The 17,133-nt window shown below is 38.1% G+C and overlaps 1 protein-coding gene across 3 annotated transcripts; it reads right to left on the bottom strand.

The window, feature by feature from the left end:
- Positions 1–607: 607 nt before the first annotated feature.
- Positions 608–16,451, bottom strand: CALM2 (calmodulin 2). Of its 3 annotated transcripts, none has more exons than XM_056819817.1 (6): positions 16,244–16,451; positions 9,285–9,315; positions 3,615–3,758; positions 3,398–3,504; positions 3,073–3,208; positions 608–1,269 (listed from the first exon to the last, which is right to left on the bottom strand). In XM_056819817.1, exons 3-6 carry the CDS (start codon positions 3,682–3,684, stop codon positions 1,241–1,243), a joined length of 342 nt encoding a protein of 113 aa, XP_056675795.1. In that variant the 5' UTR covers positions 3,685–3,758; positions 9,285–9,315; positions 16,244–16,451; the 3' UTR covers positions 608–1,240. The 3 variants fall into 3 exon arrangements, with proteins under 3 accessions (XP_056675795.1, XP_056675751.1, XP_001375537.1); XM_056819773.1 differs by lacking the exon at positions 16,244–16,451 and adding an exon at positions 15,883–15,984; XM_001375500.4 differs by lacking the exon at positions 16,244–16,451 and adding an exon at positions 15,468–15,602.
- Positions 16,452–17,133: the final 682 nt, after the last annotated feature.

Below are 17,133 nucleotides of genomic sequence, written 5' to 3'. Positions count from 1 at the left end.
ATTTCCAACATACACCTTTATAAACTGTTTTGTTTTCATTATGTTTTGTATTCATTAACTAATCTAAAACAAGCTCTAAGATGTGAAGGCAATGATTTCCTTTGTTTTTTTTTTGCCCAGGATAAGTACTTAAATACTCTGTAAAACTTTATAAAACAATAAAGCATCTATCCTGATGTCAGGAAATGTTATTAATTTTGAAATCTCCTAAAACCACAGAATTAGACATGCTTTTATTATTCTTTTTCTCCCAAAGAGCTCAGTCACACTCAAGTACTAAAAATTGATGATTCCTACACCTAAAGCAAAGATAAAATCTTGCAAATTGATTAGGTCTAAGTCAACAAGAAATAAAATGTTTCTATTGTCACATTTGGAGACTCTTTTCTTACAATACTATCCATGACATAGATGGATATAAATCAAAATAATTTTAAAAAGGGATTAAAATGGCATGAGTGCAAGAAAGAACTCTACAAATTTCTTTACATTAATATATTTTAAGTTGGTTAACCCTCTCTTGCCTTATTCCCCAACAGATTCTTAATTCTGAAGATAAAAGTATTTACAAAATTTAAATAGCTCAAAGATACAAAGAAACAATGGATAAATTGTAATTATTTTTTTATTGGAAAACAAATATACAACTTGGAATGGATTTGAGGCAAATTGTGCCATAAGCAGATTTTTTTTTTAAATAAGTGGCTAAACAAAGTTTAAAAAGCAAGTAACAATAGAAGAAAATGTTTTCTGGTACAGGACCAGCAGTACAAAAAAATAGTGTACGAGTACCTGGATAATACACCCGTTTTGCAATAGTGCAACTTTAAGTACATATTGTTGACTGTCCATAGTCCACGCAGAGTTACAACTCCACACTTCAACAACAACATGCTGACAGCTCCTAAAGAAAACTACTTCTTTAAAAAAAAGAAAGGCATAACCCAGATGTTCCCTCATTTGACCAACTCCATCTAAGTTTAGATGTGCAGAAGGGCTTAGATATATCCAGAGTAAGCCACATGCAACATGTTACTTGATCAATTTTCCAAAATAAAGTTTCAGGACAATGACAGTAAGATAAGGGGAAGAAAAACATGGAGGAATGAAGTCCTAATTACTACACATGCATATCCTTTTGACAGTAGGGGGGAAAACCTTTTACAGATAAGTTACAAACAAAGAAAAGGCAAATAAACAATTTTGTACAAGAAATTCTAACACATTCTGTACAATGTCTTCACTTTGCTGTCATCATTTGTACAAACTCTGTAAAAGAAAAGTACATATAAGTTGCATACTTTTCCTGTCATCATTAATATTAAATTATCCAATACTTTTTTTTCTCTACCACTCCCAATATCCTATAGCTCTACTATTCCTATCAAAACTGTATAGACTTATGAGTGAAATAAAATAGTGCAAGAAAGTTATTTTATTCAAAGTTAGAATCAATTTCTAGGACATAGAGCTTATAATTAGAGCACATTGGCATAAGTTATATATGACGATAACTAGGAAAAAACCATGTTATAGTACTCTAAGCAATCGTACTGACTTACAATAGACAATCTCATTGTGCAAACGACAATTATTATCAGTTTTCTTAGCTGAAATCTAGTCTCCCAGATTCAGGTTCTTAATAGTTATGCTATTTGGGGATAAAAAGCAGTTAGTGCCATGGAGGCTCAAGTAACTAGATACACTACATGTAGTTTAAGACAGGTTTCATTCACTGAAAGCTCTTTTCTTCCTAGTTCTGGACAAATACTGATTTTAAGTTGTGATTCACAAAGGCCATGAGATCCTCTCATGAACAAAGACAATCAAATGCAATGAGGATTATTTAAAATTAGCTGTGGCAATACACCAAACTCAGTTCCAAATAATAGTAGTACCAATAACAAGATAAAGCCCCAATAAATCAAGTCTGAACTGATAAGAACAAAAATTTGTTAGGAGCAAAAAATCCAAGAGATGGGACAATAAATCAAGAATGGTAAATTATTGGACATAATTTTGTATCTACTTTTCCCAAGGAAAATTATTTTTCGGTTTCAGAAATATATTACACAAATAATTAACATCAAACTGAAGCCTAAATAAGTGAGGAAATCCTAAGAGTATCTATTTGCCCTCAATAAATGAGGTAGTGTTTTGAATTTGAAATCCTAGCTCTGTGACCTTGAGGCTTTGGATCAGTTTCCTCATTAGTAAATTAAGGGGGCTTGGCCAAATGATTTAAGATTTTGCGGTTTCTCATGATTTTAATTATATGACAAAAAATCATAAGAGAACAAACTGGGACCTAAAAAAACATTTAACTACAAATATTATGTGAACTTGGTCAAATCAAAAACACCTCTTTGAAATTGAGAACAGTCACTTGTAGTACCTATTTCAAAGAGTTCTTGTAAGGCTCAAGTGAAATCAGGAATACAAATAATTTTAAAAATTAAAGTGTTACATAAATGTCAGCTAGCTCCTAGCTTGCCCTTTGAGTGAAGAACTCAACTATACAAAGTAAAGGATGAGAGAAGAATGGCTAAGAAGACAGTTGGCTTCAAAGGTCACCTGGGACTACATTAACAGAAGCCAAATAGCTCATTACATTCTAAGGTGGTTGAAAGGTTCTTTTAAGGAGCATTAACTGGAAGGGTGATCAGGAGGAGAAAACTTTGGAAACCATGTCAGAGAACATGGGGATATTAGCCTAGAATGGGGGGGAAGGGATGAAGGGCTAGTTTTTGGAACAAGTAACTCTTCTTCTGCCCTCAGAGATCAAGAAAACTACAGAAAGAAATTATGTAAATGAGAATCTAAACTTACAAAGTTTTCAGTAGATAGGCATTCAGGTGAGTTCTCCCATCAATTGGTGGGATATATGTTCTTAAACTGAGATGAATGGAATAGACTGGAAATTTTAGAAGACTTCTGTTCCAAGTAAAGAAAAGTATTCTACCTGGACATCCTAATTTCTCATAATCCAATTCACTTTTATCTTAAGTTTTTTCTCCCAACAAACAATACTTCTGGCTTAAGATCAAAACAAAGTGAGAAGCAAAATATTACCTTCATAGTTTACTTGACCATCACCATCAATATCTGCTTCCCTGATCATTTCATCAACCTCTTCGTCTGTTAACTTCTCTCCAAGGTTTGTCATCACATGGCGAAGTTCTGCTGCACTAATATAACCATTTCCATCCTAAGACAAAAATTTAGTTGAGCCTTTAAATAGTGATATAGCAAATGCAAGGAAGAATCTTTAGAAATTGATAGTTTGTCTCTTGTTCTTGCCACATTCTCCTCCCCTTGCAAAAAAAGTTCCTAAAAGTATAAAAAAGGTCTTGATGTTTATGCTGAAGGTACTAGAATGAAGGGTGTTTTTGTGTACCTTGTCAAACACACGGAATGCTTCTCTAATTTCTTCTTCACTGTCTGTGTCTTTCATTTTTCTTGCCATCATAGTCAGAAATTCTGGAAAGTCAATTGTGCCATTACCTGAAAAGTTATATAGAAATATTAAAATCTTTGATCTCAAAGTTCCATGACCACAACTGTAACTTGTTCCTTCCCCCCTTTTCCTTGGCAGCAGAAACATTAAATCTTACCATCAGCATCTACTTCATTAATCATATCCTGCAATTCAGCTTCAGTGGGGTTTTGCCCAAGTGACCTCATTACAGTTCCCAATTCCTTTGTTGTTATAGTACCATCTCCATCCTTGTCAAATAGTGAAAAGGCTTCTTTGAATTCTATTTAAAAAACAGATCATAATTCAGGTTTTGGTTATCCCAATAAATAAAGTCATTGGATTCTACTCAATACACATTTGGCTTTCATCACTGGGACATAGTCCCAAAACAACCATGAAACTAGAGATTAACTATTCATTTGGTTTTTGATTACTACAAACTATACAACACAATTTCAAAGTATTAAAAATCAATTAATTAGACTATGCATGTGCTCTCTTCACCCTTACACCCAGATTCCCTAGTTTCATTGAAAGCTCAGCTTAAGAAAACTCCAAAAGTGATGCACCCCCAAAGTATGACTTTTCTTTAATCCCCTTCCTAAATTACTTTGTATCCATTTGGGGTATATATATATATATATATATATATATATATATATGTCTCCCAAAATAGAATGTTAGCAGCTCCTTGAAGGAAGGGTGGATTTAAATTTTGCCAGTATTTCCAGCATCTGGAACTTAATAAATGCTTAACTGTTTAACTACCAGTTTTAAGACACTTCTTAAAATTAGGCAAAGCAGATTTCTTTAAAGGGACTTAATCATAAGGGCATGTTAACTTATAATGTCTAATTCTGAACTGGAGTGAAGCATCATTTTTATCTTATACTCCACTGAATTATTATAATCTCCTTGAAGACAGGGCTATTAATTTTGTCTTTTATGAAATTAAATACTTATCAATTCTAATGCCGCCGCCCCCCTCCTGAATTTAGGGCCAAGTGGCTTTAAAACTTTATATTAGAGTAAAATTAGTTAAGAACATTTCATTTCCACTAATGGTAAAAGGAACTAGAAAAGTAGTCACTTGATTGGTTAGGTTCCACAAATTAACACTGACCACCCCCCTCCCCTAATTCTTTGGGCTAGTTCTATATTATACAGAATACACAATATATTTTAATAGACTATTAGCAAAGTACTCCAAGGCATAATAAATTGATAATTAGCATCTTGATAATATGATTTGGTAATCTGAAGTTTAAGGTTAGAGAATTCGATTATTTTTACTTAGAACCGAAGTTAATTTGTCAATTTATAACTGGCCAAAGTGTAAGAGACAGAATTTAAATCCAGGGATTAAAATACTGCGCCACAGAATGATTTCAGTCTCTCTATCTTTACCTGCTTCTATGCAGGTTTATCAAGAGCTCCTTGCAACATAACTTTCCTGTTACTATTTTTACTTTACTTTCTTAATGGACTTATACCATCCAAACGCACCAAGGAGGAATAATTTGGTCTTAAGCATTATGACAAGATAACATAATAAACAGTGCTTGCAGAAACTGACTGGCTTCAGAGAAAAAGGGAAAGAAAATAAGCTGATGGGGGAAGGTAAAAATCTTTTGATAACTGCCTCTGTGGTACAGAATTTGGGTGTATATATTTGTCAGACAAACCAATAAACCAAACAGACACTGCTAAGAGCAGTTCCTATGATTCTACGTGGCTATATTCATAAGTGAATGGCCATATATTATGCTACGGGTAGTATCCATTCATCTGACAATAGGCAGTTTTAGTTTAAATCCTCACATTAAGTAATTACTAATTTGATTGTTAAAGTACCAAAACCTATTAAACTCTCAGAGCTATTTCAGAATTTTCATGCATACAAACATACACATCCATATATACAGGCTTGAAAGGATATGATTTTTACCACCCCCCCAGTTAGATAAATATTTTCAAATTATTTAAGGCAGTAACATTATTTAAAATTTCCCGTCTGACTTTAAGAAAAAAAATATTAAGAGTGGTATGTTTTTATATAGCCTACATGCTACCTACTTAGGGTTACAGTTGGAGATTGTGTTTTTCTCATCTCTTTTGAGAACAATTACCACTACTACTCTGCTAAAGGTATTTGAAAATAAGCTCTCCTTTCCTGTGTGGCACATGAATATGGACTTCAGGAATATTAAAAAAATGCTGGGGAACAAAAAACTAAAACATAATTATACAATAAGCAATCAACTATCAGTAAACCAAAGCAATTCCTATTTGGAGACATATAACAAAGAACTCAAAGGAGACATCATTATAGTTTACTTAAAGTTAAACAGAAGAAAAAAAGTTGGGGGGGAGTGGACAGTGCTGAGGAATATATGCACAAATCACTAAATTTAGTATAGGACTTCAAGGACACTTCTCTACTCAAAACCATTCTGAATAAGATACCTTATCTAGTTCAAATGCCTACAGCTCACCTATATTCCTGAATTGGTAACCACAATTCAACACTATACAAGTAAGTAATCCTAGCTACAACTCACAGGAAAGGTTTGGAACATGACACCAAGAGTCAATTTTCATTCACACTGCTATAGAATACCAAGTATCTTCAGCAACATAAGAATAGTTATCTTCTGCTGTAACTGATATTAAAAACAAGATCTAGCAGATCTGTTCTAGATATGTTTTAAGTTGAAACTTTTGTCAAGAAAACCCATATTTCTACTTAAAACATTTTAACAACACTTTACAGATAACCCAATCTACTCAACAGATCCTTCCCCATCAAATTCCCTATAACAAAAAATGTGGAGTGTGAACCCTGGGGGTGGGGGGAAGGGAAACAGCTAAAGAATATAGTCAAAAGCATTCAAGACTTTCACTTTTGAATATAACATCCAATTGCTTAATCTTTGGGAAGAACTTCCCTTAGGGTCCTATGTTTTACTGAACTTACTGCTGCTACTAGCTTTCAACTATGTAGATGATAAACTAGCACATTACTTTTGTCATAAACTATATTATGCTAAATTCAGAGAAGATGCAGCATGGCATAGGAGACAATACTAGCCTTGGAATCAGAAAATGACTTGGATTCAAATTCTACCAATGCTTTACATTGTGTGACATTGAACAAGATATATAACTTCTCAGTTTCTTCATGTAAAATGGGGGACAATGCCTTTAGTATTTATACTTCATTATGTTATTCCAAGTTGCAAATAAGGTATGTAAAATACTAAACTTGAAAAGTTCATCTTCTCAGGAATCTTTTCATAGTATGCCTCCAGAATAACACTATTAAAAGCTTTACGCATCCAACACCACAAAGCACTACAACCTAATGGGACATTTATCTTATTCACCCCCAGTAGGTTCAGTGGATTGAGAGCCAGGCCTAGAGATGGGAAGTCCTAGGTTCAAATCTGGCCTCAGACACTTCCTAGCTGGGCAACCCTGGGGCAAGTCACTTAACTCCCATGGCCTAGCCCTTAACACTCTTTCTGCCTTCTAACCAATACATAGTAGAAGGCAGACGGTAAGGGTTTAAAGAAAAAAATTTTTTATCAAGGATTCTTAGCAAAGAACAGTAAAAAATAATATATTGGTAGTATCAAAATGTTCAGTCTAGTTCAGTGACAATTAAATATAGGCTAAAGTCAAGGAAGTCTTAAAAGAGATCAATAACAGCAAGATGAGCAGAACTTTGACAGGGAGCACAACCAAAGGCATAGAAGTAGGCAAAGGCAAGTACATGAGTAGAGTCAGATTAAAGAGTCCTGAAAATGAGGGAAGACTTTGAACTTGATACATCAAGCAGTAGTAAACCTCAATATAGGTTCTTAATTTAATGAAAGCATTCATCCAAGATGTTTCTGTATTTACTTAGAAACTCTCAATCCTAAACAAGTTTTCTACCCTTCAATAAAATGATGTACTCACATTTGATACTTCCATGAATTTTAACAATTGATGAAATACATTCAAATTAATCTCTTACCAGTAGACTTAAAACTTTGGGCCTGATTAGTTCTAGGAGTTCCAAGAAAATAAGTTTTTCAAAAGTTAGCTGCCTTAATTTTGTACTTTAAATTTAAAACCTGACCCAAGTAAAGAAGCTTAGGACTTTAATATCTTAAACCAAGGAAAATAAAGCAGCATTCTCATTTGATGCCGGCAACCCTGGGAAGTAACAAATGATTACCATTTTTGCAGTTTAAGAATCTGAGCACAAAAATGATTAAAGATTATTTGTCTGAGTTCACAGCTCTCAAGTGAATAGAGCCAGGAGATCTTCTGACTCTGCAAAGTTCATCACTCTTTCCACTATACCACAATAATGCCATCCTGCTGTTTATATCAGTCAAAAGTTTTATACAAGGTCAGCAAGTTAAATGATACATGTAACCCATATGATCTCAAATTATTTCATGAGGGGTTGTTATAAGAACCATCAAAGGATCATAGATTTAAGGTTGGAAAGGATGGGAAGGCATCCTTAACAACTAGTCTCATAACCAAGAATATTTTCAAAGATTAAAAATATCTGATATGCCAACAATGCAAGTAGCCTCTTTTGCACATAAATAGCTTTAAAATTTTCTATCATCTCAGTAATATTCCTTTTGCCACAACTTACACTTAATATTTTTATGTTAACCTGAATGGTTTATATAGTTAAATTTCCAGAACAAATTTTAGTTTCAGAGCCAAAAGGACTTTCACATGGTCCTAGACTAGATTGGTGAAATTTGTTTAAACTGTAACATGTGGCAATTTCTTTAAAGAAAAAAAAATTTAGTTAACTTTCATTATAGGTAATACACACACACACACACACACACACACAAAACATATATATAAAAGTTCTTGAACAATGCATTCTATTTATAAGTTGTTACAGAATAATTACTATTCTTTAGTTGACTACCATACAAAGCTAAAATGTTGCATGATCCAATCCTGGATCCTGAATTCATTCAAACCCCATTATTTGACAGTTTTCCAAAAGGGCTATGCAACATCTGCCTGGTCTTTCTTTTTAGCATTAAGAGGCAATTACAAAATGCTATTCTACTTAGAATATGGCTAAACTTTCCAGAATGTTTGCTATTCTATAGCCAGGGAAGAGTGCTTCAAAAAGAATCATGAAATTTCAAGATTAACTTTGTGTTTAAAGACTCAAACTGCAAATGACTAAAACATACACAATATGCATCTATAGATATACGTGTCTACATCATTCATATGCTTACCTTCTCATTCTTCAAAACACTCATAGGAACCATGAATTTAGGGCTAGAATGGACCAGAAAGACCATCTGCTCCAACTTTCTCATTTTATAGTTGAAGAAGATAGGACATAGCACAATGCTCTATTTTCCATGCTTGCTTAAATTCTTCAAAAACTCACTATTTTGTTTAGAGAGTACCTATACCAATGTAGAGTACAATTGCTTTATGACTTCAAAAGTTGCTGTGACTAAAAAAATATATCATGTGGCTCATACAATACTAAATCTCTTTCAAATGTAGCTTCATGTGTTTTCTTGATGAACTGTCACTGGGCCTATATTTGAAGTTATAATAAAGAAGAGGATATAGGATTTTGTCTCCAATTAGATATTTTTATTACCTTTCTACAAGGGCTAAACCAAAATTCCCTCTAAAAACCCATGCCAGCATTTTCATGAGAGAATAAACCAATGATTCAATTTTATACCACTGATCAACAACTGAGTAAAATCTAGATAGGTAGGATAATTATCAAGACAATTTGGCTCACCTGCAATTTGCTCTTCTGTCAGTTGATCAGCCTGCAAACAAAGAGATTTCAAAGTGAGATGAAATCATTCTACAAGAACTTTCTCCTAAGCATTTATGAAATTCATGTTATTTGGTTTTAAAGTTTTAAAATCACGAGCAACTAAGAATTTTAGACAAAATAACTTACATTGAATACTGAGTTCTTTAAACATTGTTTAAAATAGTCACATATTACAGGTTATTTTGAAAGTCTGAAGTGTATAGCATGCTAGATCTGGAATAAGACCAGAGTTTGAATTTGTTCTCAAAAACTTACTAGCTATGTGGCCATGGAGAAGTCACTTAAACCTCCTTCCACCTCAGATACATCATCTGCAAAATGGAGATATCAGCACCTACCTCCCAGAAGCATATACAAATAAAGGTATCTGTAAAGTGTTTTGCAAACTTTTAAGCACTATATAAATGCTAGGATTACTGAGGAGTGTTTTAATTATGACAGAATAGTGAAATAAGGGCTATCTTATTCTTATGACCTTTACAGAAAATTATGCTTTTCTCCAAATCTGGGTGACTGAGTCTTCCCCATTTTCTCAAACACAAGAGAAAATTAAGCAAAAATTCTATTTCAAAGCCTAAATTCATAAATCAAATATTCAAGTTACTCAGCAAGAGGAGTTGACCCATGCCAAGGCTGGGGTTAGAGAAGTCAAATAATTCCCAGAGATATTTACTTCAGCTTCTGTTTAATAAATCCTACAAATATTTTTACTTTTACTAAACTTTTGACTCAAGTTGTTCAAATTTGTGATTCAATTAGTTTTCTATTAAGCATTCTAGCTGCTTCTTTACTACTGGTTAAGTAGCCAGGAAAGCCCTCTCCTTACCTGGAAATTTCATTTCTAGAATCATTCTTTTGTAATAATCACTGACAAGCTACAGTAAATTTTCTTTAAATGCAAAAATCTGTAGAAATGGCAATATCTTAATGTGAATAAGTAAACAGATCTCTCTCTTTTCTAGCTATCAGGAACACAGAGAACAGAAATAAGAGGGAGAAGAGAGTAGGACATAGACAAATCTGCCTAACTTCTTGCATAGGTCCAGTATTGCTGAGAAATTTATTTTTAAACCTTTAAAGTATTACATAAAAATAGATTATTTTGCAGAGGTGTCTATACTCAGAAAAAGCAAAGCTTCTGGATTTTCTCTCAACTTCTGGTACCCAGACTTTGTTTCTCAAAATTAAAGATTACTATTTTCTTATGCATTTATCCCAGGAGTTCAACAGCTATAGATGAACTAATAAACTAACTATTATTATAATGATTTCCAGAGTACCCACAATATTTCATTGTGGTGGTTTTCCTACAAACTGATGGGCATACAAATTGTCTATTGTAGGTGCAGGGTTAAATGCTGTGGATACATGGGGAGGAAGAAGAAAAACCAAACAGTCCTTGTATTCAAGGAGCTTTTGTTCTATCAGGAAACCAAATATGCATTTAAATTATATGTATGTATGTATGTATATATAGACGCAAAATTTAAAAAAGGTAGAGAGGGCACTAGTAACAAGGGAGATCATTTAGATGAGGAATTCTTAACCAGTTTTTTTGTATCATGGACCAGTTACAATCTGATGAAACCTACGGATCTTTCCACAGAATATTTTTTAGAATGCCTAAAACACAAGAATATAAAGAAAAACAAAAGTTAATGAAAACATTTCATTTAAAAAACCCCACAATTTTAAGTCTCTAAAAAATCTATTTCTTGTTATAGTTTTGGTCAGAGCTGGACAAATATGCTTTGCAATCAAGGATCTTAACTCAAAATTTGGAAGGCTCACAATGAACTCTTAAACATTGTCATGGGGCATATAAGGCATCCCAGTCTCAGGCCCTCAAAGAGTGGTTTCAAAAAGCAATTGCATAGATCTTGCTAAAACTAGGGAAATTTTGGATAAGCACGGACATCTCAGTTCAATCAGGGAATATTTATTTGGAAGAGAACCCAAAATAAAACATACTATGCCTGAGAAACCTCCTAGAGAAAACAGAACCCCAACATGGCCTTTAAAGAATGGTGCTGTCCAGTGCTGCAACCACCCACCAGCATTCAAATTATTTTATGCAAGCAAGAAGAACAAAGCACCATTTCTATAGTTGCTAGGCACCAGGTCTATCTAGCATTGAGTCATGTTATCTTTGAAATGTCTTCAAATTTAAATATCATTCAACTCAATAATATACAAAGGGAAACCATGGGCAAGAGCAATCTAAAAATCTTTTTTTTTAATAGAAAATGTAACTTGATAGCTCGATGAAAATTTGACTACATTCAAATGGGGGAAAAAAGTCCCAAGTTACCAGATATCACGGAAACTAACTTAGTTTAAAGTAAATTAAAGTGAACCCAAAGAGTTAATTTTAACATTAAAAGCTAATATGAGAGGGAAGCTGGGTAGCTCAGTGGATTGAGAACCAGGCCTAGAGATAGGAGGTCCTAGGTTCAAATGTGGCCTCAGATACTTCCCAGCTGTGTGACCCTGGGCAAGTCACTTGACCCCCATTGCCTAGCCCTTACCACTCTTCTGCCTTGGAACCAATACACACTATAGATTCTAAGGTGGAAGTGAAGGATTAAAAAAAAAAAAAAAGCTAATATGAAATAGTTGGAAAGTACCTTAAGTCATCTGTTGTAACCCCATGCCTCCAGGCAGAAAAATGCTTTGATATTTAAGACCAATTAAAAAGAGATCACAACAGGTATCTAGGGATGCTGGGTACAAGAAACAAAGTACAAGAACAAATGAGGGAATGGAGTATTTCTCAAAAGTTTGTCCCCAAGGCTCCAATCACTCAAGGTTTTACAATTTTTGCCTAGTTGGAAACAATGCAATGCAAAGTAATGTTCATAAAAGAACCTTCAAAATTTCTTAACTTTGGAGAAAAAAAGTTCATCTTGAAGTTTAGTAAATAACATAATAAAATTCAAACTTGTAAACCTTGTTCTACTGCAACCAAATAAATTTTTGTTTTTAGGACTCACATGGCCCAAATTAAAATCATTCTCAACTCTTTTTAGCTATTAAAAAAAAAATCAAGCTCATTAACACATGTTTATCTCAGAAAGTATGTAAAGGTCACAAGAGAGATGACTACTTCTTACTCCCTTAGCACCTTAACTATTGGTAGTTTGCTTCCTACTACTCTTATTCCTCTAGAGAAAGAAATGCAAAACATTAATGTTGATTATTAAGTCCTGAGCATTTCTCAAGTTTGTCTCTAAGAGCTAACTGCTCTAGCCAAATTTCCTCACTACCTTGATTTTCTACTATTTCAAGATCTAGATCACCTACCAAATGTAACACTTGCCACCTACTGTACCTCTTAAATGGCCAAGTAGGAATATTCCTTCTAGCCTGTCTATTGAAAAACAGAAGGAAAAAAATCATTACTGCTTACAAACCAACCACTGGTTATTTGAAAGATCATTTTCAATCCAGAGTTGAATTACTGGCATACCTCTAAATCTATTCTTCCAAAGTTCATTTTAGAAAAATTTACCAATCCATCTCATTAATGTTTTCCTTGTTTTAAAAGATTTACATTTTAAAAGGACAGTCTAGTGTATATTAGGCAGCAGTCACCATAATAAATATTTTGTCTCAAGTTAATGACCACAATTTCTTATATGGTCGAAGACAATCTCAATTCAGCTATGGCTATTTTAACACTTCTATGGGTCAGCACAGAAGCTCTGAGAACAGAAGCATTTAAGACAAAGTAAGGCGCTCCTACTCCTCCTCCCCCCAACATGTCTAGTGAGCTCACTTCCATCTCTAGACTTTCTGGTACAGCACTAATTAAAGATGACCCCCTTTGCAGGTTAACAGAATAGTCAAGTTACTCACTTCATATAGGGTTACAGGTGTGAAAAAAAAAAAGATCATAATTATTACATTTGTATTAGGTCTTTGGGGGAAGAGGGGGAAGGTCTGGGTGGGGAATAACTCCTTGGAAGCATACCAATTTCAATTGTTTGATAGTATCAATAACTGAATGCAAACAAATAATCTGTATAATCCATGTTGGATCATTAGCTCTTTCACACATCCATGAATTCCTTTTAGGCCAAGGGCATGTTTGTTTAAACCACTTTTCTCCAATATCCTCCCTTCCCCAGACCCCAAGGACTCAAGTCAATCCAAGGCCTGCAGTGGGGAAATAAACTGCTTGATACTAGAAACAAGTATGTTCACTTGTATCTGTTTTTAATAAGTTTAATGTGCATCTTTCTATTAAAAAAAGTCCCCTGAGGTCCTCATTAAAGATAGCCAAGTACAGGTAAAAGTCCAGTTTCATTGTTCTTGGTTAAGGCTTTAATTTGGAAAGGGAGAGGAAGAAGAGAGGGAGCCCGGAAAGGAGAACTACCCTCTAAAGCTTAAGTCCAAAATAACCGTAAAAATCCGTGACAGGTTTACACATTATGTGCAAATAAATAAATGTTTTTCAAAGTTTTGTTTCTTTTTTAATCGGGGATTAAACTGCATTCTCCCAAGCCGGTAAGGGTCCATCGGCAATTTTAGTTCCCAAGAGGTGAAACTGGAGTCAACTTAACCCACCCAAGCCTCAAGCGTACCACAATACATCAGAACTTGGCATTTATATCCTGCACCTGTTCTTCTATAGCCAGTTACCTGCTATTGGACAAGTACAAAGTTAGCTAGCTGAACCGACCTATACAAATTCAATATAAAATACTCCCATCGTGGTTTAGGCTTTATCAGGCTGTAAGGAACACGAACTGGTCCACGCAGCTCGATTCCCCACACCCATGTAAGTTCGAGTGGAGGTTTCAGTTGGCAGGGACTCACGTTTAAGATGTCACCTTGCCTCCTGGGCACACCCATCACAATAAGCCACTTGGCAGAAGGCAGCATAAAATGAGTATTGCAAATTACTGACCTCATTTTTATAGGAGAGAAATCACAAGAGCAACTCTCAAATGTCAAAAGAATCCTTTAAAAATTTCACCCCACATATTAATACGCATTACAAGTATTTTTGATCTCCAATACTTTTACAAGTAAATTGAATTGTAGCAATGCAGGCATATCAGAAGGTTCTAGGGATTTCTCCTCCAAGGCTGATAACATCACATTCTAAATCCTACTGATTTTCTTCTTAAAGAAAAAAAAAATCGAGATAGAATAAGTATTGCCTTAATGCACCAGAGACGCCGCGCTAGAATGGGGTTCACGGCTCCCTTTCTCGAGGGCCTTCCAGCCGCTCCCCCCCAATTCCCCTGGAGAACGGGCGTCCAGCTCCTCCGAAGAGGAGAAAATGCCTAGCGGCAGGGGAGGGGAGGGGGGGGAACGGAAACCCCGCCGGGATGGGGTGGAACCACTGGGATTCGGCTCCGCTTCCCTCTGCCCGCCCGCCCGCAGAGGGGGATGGGCCGCTGCGGAGATTGGCCCCCTCCCCCGCCCATCCCATCCGGGGCTGGTCTCTTCCCAGCAGCCGGTGCGAAGCGCGGAGAAGTCCGCAGTCCCGCAGGTGCCAGCGCAGCACTCGAGGCGCCGGGGGCCGCAGCCTTCCGCGCGGCCCCACCCCCCGCCCCTCGCGGGCGCGGGGGCAGTCGAGCACCGCGCGTCTCCGCGACACCCCGATCCACCACAGTGGGAGAAAAAAACACAGCCCCCGCCCCGGGAGGTGGGGAGGGTCCACGCGCCCCATTGGGCGCGTGGCGGGATAAAAAGGGACAAAGCCGCTTCCGGGCGCCGGCACTAACTGTCCGTTTTCATTTTGAATCCTCAGGGTCTCCAAAAGGCCCTCGAGGAAGTCGCTTCCCGCCCCTCCCTTCCAGATCCTCCTCCCCCGCCCAGGGCCGATTCTTCACCCCCCCCCTTCCCCACGCACATCGCTCCCCCTTTAGGACAACCAAGCCTTTCAAGGAACGACTCCCCGCCTACGGTTGCTCCCCGAGCGGCCTCTAGTCCAACCAGGGTTACCTCCATAAAGAAGGTGGGGGTGGGGAAGGGACACCTGCGACACAACCGTTGCCGGCCCCCTCAGAGCCAACTCCCGGAGGAGGGCCACTCCTTGAGAAGGGGAAGGAGGGGAGTCTCTAGCATCCCGGCTTTAGTTTCTTCCCCAGAGGGTCCTGGTCCGAGCTGCCAAGAAGACGCACTTACCATGCTGCTCGCTCTACTAGTGCCCAAGTTCCTATCAGACAACCTCCACGCTCGGTGGCTGCACTCGGACTAATTCTCCTCTGCCGCCCCCAGCGCCTCATAAACACCTCCCTCCGTCGGTATCCCTCCGCCCCATGCCAGATAACGGAACATTGCGAACGATCCCGAGCCAATCCCCTCCCCCCACAGCGTTCTCCAGACCCCTTCATCCCTAGCTATTGAGCAAACCGGTGCAACGGTGACAAGCAAAGGGTTGAAGAGGGTGACCTAAGCAGGTTCTAACCCTCTGGAGGCGGTTGGAACAAGAGGGGAGCGTCGCCTCAGGGGCGCTATTTTGCGGCGCGGAGAAGCACCGAGGTAGAAATGAAAAGAAGTGCTGACGCGCCCGAGAGGCCCCTGATTGGTCAGTTTGTACCTGCAATGCGTCACTCGGAAATGCACCCGCCGGGCTGGGGCTCGGCGCTACTGCCGTTGCCGTTGCCGTTGCCTCACGGGTCGGACAGGCTTGGCAGCGGCTTCGGGAGGAGGCCACACGCTAAAGCGTTTCTCAGGGAACCCCCCCCCCCCCTCCCCATACACATCCCACCCCACCCCTACACACACCCTTCCGCTTACTGTACTACTGAGTGGGAAGGCTGGCGGGTCGGGTGGGGTAGGGTGGGAGGGGGAACACAAACCCTGACACCGAGAGACCTCCCCTCCCCCAGCTGCAAACGCGTAGGCAGCGCCCCCTCCCAGCCGGCCCGGCGCCTATGGCGGCCGCCTCCCTCAGTCACCTTCACCGGCCCAAGGAGACCTTCCTCGAGCGTCTCGGGGAAAGGCCGCGTGTGGCGTGTCCGAGGACCACGACCTTTCCCTTTCTTTTCTTCGTTTTGCAGAGCCTCAGCCCTGGTTGGGGAGTGCCCAGGCCAATGAGGCCCCAAGTCCCCCGGGGGGTGGGTGCCCTGAACCCAAGGCCCCCCAACTCCCACAACGACCCTCCTCCCAGCTAAAAAGAGCCCCTCCGGATCCAAAAATAACGCTTTTACACAAGAGCAGAAGATAATTTTTTTAAAGAAATCAATACAGTATTTCCAGACTAGGTGAGGACTAGCTAACAAGGCTTTGTGATATACAATCTCTTGGATTAGATCATCGCTGGTCCCTGGGCAGTGGCCTTTGGTGGGGTCACTGGTACCCTCACCCCTCTTGGAAGAGATCACTACTGATCCCTGTTCAAGCCCCTAAGATGAGATGGCCCCTTGTCTGTGTGCACCCCCCTCCCCCCAAAAGGAGATCACCACTGATCCCCCCTGCCCCACCTTTGAAGAGATCCCAAGTAACTGATTTCCATCTCAGGTGTAGTAACCTCAAAAGAATCCCTCTGAAGAATTCTGCAGTTGCTGCTGTAACCAGAAGTTGCATCACCATTTCATCTCTTTTCCTTCTTTATTGACTGCACTTAAAAAAATACCCCAGCCTGACCAATGATAACCTTTTGCTTAGAAAGAACTACCTTAAGCTGCATCAGGGCCCTAGAACTTCTGTGTAAGCAAACAGGCAAATGCATCTTTGAAATCCAGAGAAGGCCACATCAAAAATTTGCCAGTTAAGAATTCGGCCACAACCATACCAAATTCTTTCTCTCTGTAAATTCCCTAGGCTTCACATAGGCCTAAGCAAGATT

The sequence above is a fragment of the Monodelphis domestica genome, chromosome 1, assembly GCF_027887165.1.
Source record: "Monodelphis domestica isolate mMonDom1 chromosome 1, mMonDom1.pri, whole genome shotgun sequence".
In the NCBI taxonomy this organism is placed as follows: Eukaryota; Metazoa; Chordata; class Mammalia; order Didelphimorphia; family Didelphidae; genus Monodelphis; species Monodelphis domestica.
The sequence above is the reverse complement of the archived record's forward strand: the minus strand, read 5'-3'. Positions and strand labels throughout refer to the sequence as shown.